This window comes from Nothobranchius furzeri, chromosome 8, assembly GCF_043380555.1.
Source record: "Nothobranchius furzeri strain GRZ-AD chromosome 8, NfurGRZ-RIMD1, whole genome shotgun sequence".
NCBI classification, from domain to species: domain Eukaryota; kingdom Metazoa; phylum Chordata; class Actinopteri; order Cyprinodontiformes; family Nothobranchiidae; genus Nothobranchius; species Nothobranchius furzeri.
Window position 1 is genome coordinate 80,081,592 of NC_091748.1, and position 7,534 is coordinate 80,089,125.

Genomic DNA, 7,534 nt, shown 5'->3' on the forward strand with positions numbered 1-7,534 from the left:
AAGTGGGCGTGGTGAGGGGGGGTTGTGACTAAAAAGCAGCTGAGAACCATTCTGGTTAGTCTCTGATTTATGAAGCGGAGGTTGCGTGCAGCTGTGCGTCCTCCATGTTTGATAGGTCACACACCTGCTTGGTGTAAGAACATTTGTGTTGCTGAGCTTAAGTACGGTTTATAAAGGACTCTACGCCATGTTTGATAAATGAGACCCCTGGTCTGTATTGGAGTGTGAGTGGATTGGTCCTGAAGTGGAGGCGGAGCTTTTAGGGAGGTAGAAGCAGACGGACTACGCAATAGATTAACAGAGAAGTTCTGTTAGGGTGTTCTGGTCAGGTCCAGTGGACCCAGCCTCTGTTGTTCTGTGTTCACAGGCAGCGCTGAGTGGCTGTTCACCAAGAGCCGGGTCTGTGGGATATCCTGTGTGATCTCTGACCTGGACCACTGCTGCCAGTACATGGACTGCTCTGAAACTGGGCTCATCCGTGATGCCCTGGTTCTGATGAAGCCCAGCATGGACTTTCTTCGTGGCCAAATGGGTTGGTGTCAGTCATTTAGGATTGTGGGTGGTTCTGATGTGGCTGACCTTCTGTGGTTCTTTTCTCTGGTTCCAGACAGGTCTCAATTCTACTCTGAGCTGCTGGCCCGACTGGACCACCTGTCCTCCACCTGCCCATCTCTGATTGGCCAGCTGTGCAGTCAGTGTAACACCTGGCTCCAGGCGTGTCCAGAACCAGTTCTGATTCCAAAGAGTAGCTTCCTGCAGCAGCCAGGGGGCGCCCTGCAGCACACTCTGAGCGGCCCACACGGAGGTCACCTCTGCTTCCTGTTGGTAAACAAACCTGCTGGACTCACACAAAACTGACCTGCTGTGTTTCCAGGTGTGGTCTGCATGGACATCAGCGCCGCAGCCCAGGTGCTGGTCTCGGGTTCTGATGATGGCGTGGTGGCGGTCTGGAGCCTTGTGGACAAACAGCTGGTCCACATCCTAGTGGGACACACAGGTGGGTCACCTGGTGCACAGCTAATACACCTCTGAGGTCAGAGTTTAAAGGGAACTTCCTGTTCCTGTCCTGCAGCTGCCATTTTCAGTGTGAAGGTCTCTGGAAGCTCCGCCCACTGTGTCTCAGTAGCTGCTGATGGCTCTCTGAGGAGATGGAGCCTAAAGAGTGGCCAGCAGCTGCTCTGCATCCAGGAGGCAGTCCTGTTAGACTCCGCCCCTCCATCAGTCCATCTGCAGGTGTCGGAGCAGCTGATGTTTGTTTACACCCAGACACAGGTAGGTGGTGGGCGGAGCCAGTTTCAGTCCACAGTGCCTCCGAACCGCTCTGGGTTCTGGTTCCAAGCCCGGTGGACCTGCTTTGATGTCGTTGCAGGTGAAGGTCTGGAGGTCCGACGGGGCTGAGATCCACCTGGACAGCAGGGAGGAGACCTGGATGGTTCTGGGGGTTCTGGGAGATTCTGTGGTGTTCCAGTGCAACGACGTGCAGATCAGAATTTGGGATCCAGAATACAGAAGCGAGACGTTGGTGGCGGATGTGGAACGACCAGCGATGCGTCTCACTCCGGTGAACAGCGTGGCTTTAGCCAAACATGGACGTGTGCTGGTGGTGTCTGAGGAAGGCTTCCTCCATCAGGTGCTTCTAGTCAACACATGAAACTGTTGAGCAGCTTAGAACTGGAGGGTCAGGGTGTGGTTCTGGTTCCGTCCTCAGATCTCCATCACGGGCCATCAGAGAGCTTCAGAGTTCCTCCTGCGACCATCTTTCCTGTCCGTCTCTGAGGATGAAAGACTTCTGCTTGCAGGTTTGATTCTGCAGCACAAGCCCAGAGATGCCAGAGCCTTCAGATGGGTTCTCGTCCTTTTAGCCTCAGTTCCACGTTTCCATACCAAACGCTAAAGGAAACCTAAAGCTGTCCGATGTGTCCCGGTCTCCAGGCTGTGAGCAGACACTGACCATCTTCAGCGTGGACAGCGGCTCTGTGGACAGGATCCTGGACCTGCAGCACGAGGACAGCGTGCTGTCCGCCTGCGCCTCTTCAGACAGCAGACAGCTGGTCTCTGGAGCTGCAGACCAGCTCATTCGGGTGAGTTTGGGCTTTGGGAGCTGAACGACTCCAGGATCCTGCCGAAGTGAAACCACGTGCTTGTTCTCCTCAGATCTGGTCTGTGACCACCGGAGCGCTGCTGGACTGTCTGCGTGGCGCCGACGTCGCCGTCACGTCTGTTCTTTGCTACGACGATTCTGTCATTTCAGCATCAACAGCAGCAACTTCCATCAAGATCTGGAGTCTGACGTACGACACCCGCCACAAACCCCCCGCCCACATCCCAGCAGGCTCCGCCCACGTCGCCATCACCAGAGAGGGTGATCAGGTTTTCTACGCCCACCGTCAGAGCCAGAGGGAGGTCTTCAGCTGGAACTGTCACACAGGTCAGAACCCCCGGTCCAGGTCAGACTTTCTGCTAATCCTTCAGAGTAAAGACGATCCTCCTGACCTTCTGAAGGCTTTGAGGAGTTGGGACTTTGGCCGATCCATGACCCGGTTTTAGTGAAGTCTCTTCTGCAGAAGAACTGAGTCTGAAAGTCCATCAGAGTGGTACATCAATGACCAGAACCAGTGGGTTCATCTAAAACCACTGAAGGATTCATAGAAAGTCTGAAGGACCTTTACTCTGGGCTGTTCTAGTTTGGGTCACAGGTTTTGGATCACACTGAGCTTCAGACTCAGAACCTGAATCTGGACCTGGTCTCTCCTCTGCAGGGTCTCTGTCGGACCATTTCCCAGTCTCTGCTGAAGTTTCCTGTCTGGAGTTGGCGCAGCAGAAACGTTTGCTGGTCTGTGGTTTGATGAGCGGTACCGTCCTAATCTACCCTGTTCGTCTGCCCCAGGAGACACTCTGCATCCCGCCCCCAGAGACCCCAACCCAGGTGCTCTGCCTGGCCATCAGCTCTCAGGAGAACCACATGGCAGTGGCCTATGAGGACTTTGTGTCGCTGTTTGAGATCACCAGCAGAGACAGCTTCCCCACGGTGGAAGGCCCCCTGGGAAGGATCTCACTGTCCCTGCTCCACGCTCCCCTGTCCTCCATGGCCCTGCTGCCAGACTGCAGGATCCTGTATGGGACCAGATGTGGTGAGGTGAAGCTGGCAGACTTTGGTGGCGGTGCTGGCTTCGACCTGCAGCCTCATTGCAGCCGAGTCACTTGTGTGACTGTCAGTACCGGGGGAACACACGCCCTGGTGGGGTCCCAGGACGCGGTGCAGAGACTCTGGGCCTTGGACCCGCTGGTCTTGGACCACACTGTGGAGTGCAAGGTCAGAGGGGACCTCTGGTCATTTTTGATGCCGGTTCTGTTGGGGCAGCAGTAGCTCAGGAGGCGGTGAGGGTCAGAGGAGGGTTGTGGGACTGATCCCATGTAGCGTGGTGCGTTACTGTAAAGTGGTTGAATGACGCGCAGCGTTTGTCAGGCTGTCTGTCCGCCACACCGGTGGCGTATCGGTCACTCACACCGGCTCTTAAACCGACCGGAGCCGGCGTCGGCAGCTGCACCCCCCCCCGAGCAGGTTTACCTACGGTAAACATTACCACAGCACCATCAGGGGGTTGTTGGATCGGAGATGAGTGTGTTCTCAGCGCTGCACTCATCTCTGTGCACTCTCTAAGGCAAGCTGTTTTAACATTTAATCAACAATTGGACCTCTCTGTGTTTCCTATATTGGACAAGACAAGACAGCTTTGTCCGTGTAGCACATTTCCTGCAACTCAGTGTGCTTAAATATACTTTTACATCCAATTACTTCATTTATCTTAGTACTAATAATATTTTTATTTGTCAAAATTGCAAACGAAGACATCAGCAGCTATGTTGTTACTATAGAAACTACCGTAAATCCTCTAATACAGGCCCGGGCCTGTATTTGACTCAAGCTCATCAAGCTCCAGGCCTCTATTGGAAGGAGGGCCAGAATTAGAGGTAGGCCTCTATTTCTATTTGAGCAAAATGAACTAATGGTTCGCTGGAGTTTTTGACCATTAAAATTGCGCCCACATTTTCAAAGTTAAACACATTTCTTTTAACAACGGTAGTTTCTGCTTCAGCCCTCTCCCCCCTCCCCCTGCTTCAGCCCTCTCCCCCCTCCCCCTGCTTCAGTCCTCTCCCCCTCCCCCTGCTTCAGCCCTCTCCCCCCTCCCCCTGCTTCAGCCCTCTCCCCCCTCCCCCTACTTCAGCCCTCTCCCCCCTCCCCCTGCGCAGCAGCAGCAAACTCACTGATGCACCTGCAGCCTCTCGGAGTTCCTGCTGCTCTAAACATTAAAATAATTATTTCATTTTCTGGTCCTCACTTCTGATGACCTTCAATGGTGTCTGTTTGTTGCAACCAGCAGGTACAAAAACTAACTTGTTTATATTTGACTATTTTTCTGTCCTGTCTGTTTATTATCTTCCTGCATCTCCTCTCAATCCTAAAGAGAAACTGCTACCTGGGTTCATATATATTCACCTCATGAGTTACCTTTGAACTGCAGTTCTAAAAGATCTACCGACCGCTAAAACAGCGGAGCACTTGCTGTTTGGCGGCTGTGATCAGTGCGTCACCGGATGACAAGTTGATGCGCCCCGCTCCACAGCAAAACGCATCAGGCACAAATAAAAGACAGAAAACATCAAAGGAAATGAACCGACATGAACGACTGCGTGTTAAATAATTTGGCAACACCTGATTGTTATTGTGGCCGTGCTCAGGAGGCAGATTACCGACCGCAAAAACAGCGGAGATCTCCCTGCTTGGCGGCCGCATCAGTGATCGGTGCGTCGGAGGACAAGGTGATGCGCCCCGCTCCACAGCAGCGAAACGCATCAGGCGCAAATAAAAGACAGAAAACATTAAAGGAAATGAACCGACATGAACGATCGCGTGCCAGTACCGACGCTGTGGCAGAGCGCGTTGCCCCCCCCCCCAGCGCAGGAGCTTGTCACCTGCTGACAGCAGGCTGCTGTCTTTTCCGAGGACTGCATCTTGCCGGTCATTATCACGTGACAGCGACTAGTCGACGACAGGCATAAAAAGTCACTATAGTGAAGTCGACTAGTTCATACACCCCCTACTGCTGCTCTCCAGAGTGTTCTGCAGCGCACGTTCTCTTTGAACTTGATATCAGCTCCTCTTCGTCTCCGCACGTTAAAGTTACCCTCGCGGTCTATCACTGGCAAATCAAAAGTGAGACGATGACACAACCGCCCCCGTACTTGCTTGTTACCACATTCCACCCGGCCACAATAAGAGACCGGCCATTATTCACCTCCGCCGACTCCGACACCGGCCAAAATTGGAGACCCGGCCTTTAATTGAATACCGGCCTGTATTAGAGGATTTACGGTACGTAAGTGGCCCAACACTGCTCCTTGGACCAGACTCGTACCCTTCCTTCCTGCTGGTGGTGGTTGAAGAGACCGGCAGCGCCTGTGCTGGCAGACACCTCTGTCGGTCCGTGAGCCCCAGGCAGCTGTGGCTACTTTGTAGCTCATCACCACCTGGGTGTGAATGGATGAATAATTCATGTTTATTTATAAAGCGCCAAATCACGACAAGAGTGGTCTCAAGGCACTTCCCATAATAAACATTCCAATACAAGTAATTCAGCGTAGTGCAGAGCTGGATTCTCTGATGCAGGAAGGTGCTTTACAAATGCAGCTGATTATTCATTCATCATGTTCTGATGTCCTGGCTCCATTTCTTCCTCAGGGTTTGTTCTCCGAGGATATCCTCTGTGCTTGCTTCTCTGACAGCAACCGCTTCGTTTTCACCGGATCTCAGGACCGGACCATCAAAGTCTGGGACGTAGCCTCAGGTAAGAAGGCCCTTTCTGAGAACAGCACAAGTCATTTTCCACACAAATGATGTACAGAAAAGTATCGGGCCAAGTGGCAACTTCAGTACACTGTGCCCCTGGTATAAGCAGATTTAAAAGACGGGAACTGCAGCGCAGCTTGTGAGGTGGTTCAGAACGCCTGTGCTCGGCTTCTGACCAAGTCCTCCAAACACACCCACATCACCCCGCTTCTCCTCCAGCTTCACTGGCTGCCAGTCAACTTCAGGGTTCATTTCAAGATCCTGGTTCTGGTCTATAGGGCCTTACATGGACAAGCACCATCTTACATTGGTGATCTTCTTAGTCCCTACACCCCCAGCAGGTCCCTGAGGTCCACAATGCAGCTGTTTAGGAAGGTTTCAATGATTCTTGCCATCTTTTCCTCCTCGCCGCCGCCTTTAGAAATGACCAATATAAGAATGTTTGGAGGGACCGGTGTGTACGGCAGCCTCCTCCGGTCCAGGGCAGCTGTGGTTACGATGTAGATAATCACCACCAGTAGATGAATGGATGAATGAGCCGTAGTAGTTTGAAGTGCTTTGGAGTCCTCGTTTTGTCTGGGTACTTCAGTCTTCTCCAACAGCTCAGAGCATCAATAACAGGTGGATTATGGCTGCCTCCACAGCTGTGAGCCACACCGGGTAAAAGCTTCTGCTAAATAAACAAACTGGGTCTGTCACATCGTTTAACAGCTCTCGATTTTCTTCCTCCAAGGAAAGCTGCTGCTGGTTCAGTACGTCTACTCTCCTGTGGTCCGCATGGTTTCAACCAGAAACGGGTTTGTGGCCTTAGCCAAGCAGGGTTCTGTCATCAGAGAGGAGTTTCGCTGTCCAGAGCACATAAGTCCAGAACACAACCCTCTGAGGAGCGTCAAGGCCCAGTACCGGGTCACGTCCAGGGAGAAGGACCAGGAACAGCAGCAAACCTGTGTATCCGACCTGCAGGACTTCAACCCGGCCCAGCTGGACCTGAAGAGCATGTTCAGGACCAAAGCCTCACCCACATGTGTTCTCCTGTAGTTGAAGCGTGGTGTTGAAGAAGGCCGTGAAAGGTTAAACAGCGTTTACAGCCTGCTTCATCAGTGTGCCACTGGTTAACTGTCTGGTCTCCAAACCAGACCACACACTGCTCCTGACCTTGCCCCCGGGAGGTCGAAGCCATAACAACCTCTCCTGCAAACCACAAGGTCTCCTCACAAGATGTGACTCTTTATACTTTTATTTGGTCTCATGAAGGATTTCCTAACTTTACCAGTTATTTACAATCATGGTTTGTTTGATCTAAAGTGATTTAATAATGTCTGGACTGCTTCACAGTAATGAATGAATTAACATAAATGTTTATTATTTTATGCCTTACTTCAGATCTGAAATACATCAAATGAGTACTTGAGCATTTAATGATTTATTATCAGTGTATTTACATATTAATATTGGTATATTAATAAATTAATGTTTATCCTATTTGCTTAACAGATGAAGGAAATGAGCCTCTGAGTGTCTGAGGACTCGTTACCGCCCCCTCTACATTCTCTGGCTCCTGATTTGTCCAAAACCTTTAAACACAAAATCCTAAAAGAGAAATCACTTCCTGAATTTGGGAGTTCGGGCAAGCTGTGCCAGAAGCATAAAGAACAGAACTTTGATACTGAAACAACTTCCATGTTT

At 51.6% G+C, this 7,534-nt stretch overlaps 1 protein-coding gene across 1 annotated transcript in view; it reads left to right on the forward strand.

The window, feature by feature from the left end:
* Positions 1-7,165, forward strand: part of nwd1 (NACHT and WD repeat domain containing 1) — an 18,037-nt gene extending 10,872 nt beyond the window's left edge. Inside the window, exons 6-15 of the mRNA XM_070554392.1 lie at positions 368-805; positions 875-997; positions 1,073-1,272; positions 1,370-1,630; positions 1,709-1,799; positions 1,933-2,081; positions 2,155-2,428; positions 2,760-3,313; positions 5,741-5,846; positions 6,582-7,165. Of these exons, the coding sequence (XP_070410493.1) occupies positions 368-805; positions 875-997; positions 1,073-1,272; positions 1,370-1,630; positions 1,709-1,799; positions 1,933-2,081; positions 2,155-2,428; positions 2,760-3,313; positions 5,741-5,846; positions 6,582-6,886 (2,501 nt within the window). The 3' untranslated portion in view covers positions 6,887-7,165. The remainder of the gene's footprint in view (positions 1-367; positions 806-874; positions 998-1,072; positions 1,273-1,369; positions 1,631-1,708; positions 1,800-1,932; positions 2,082-2,154; positions 2,429-2,759; positions 3,314-5,740; positions 5,847-6,581) is intronic.
* Positions 7,166-7,534: the final 369 nt, after the last annotated feature.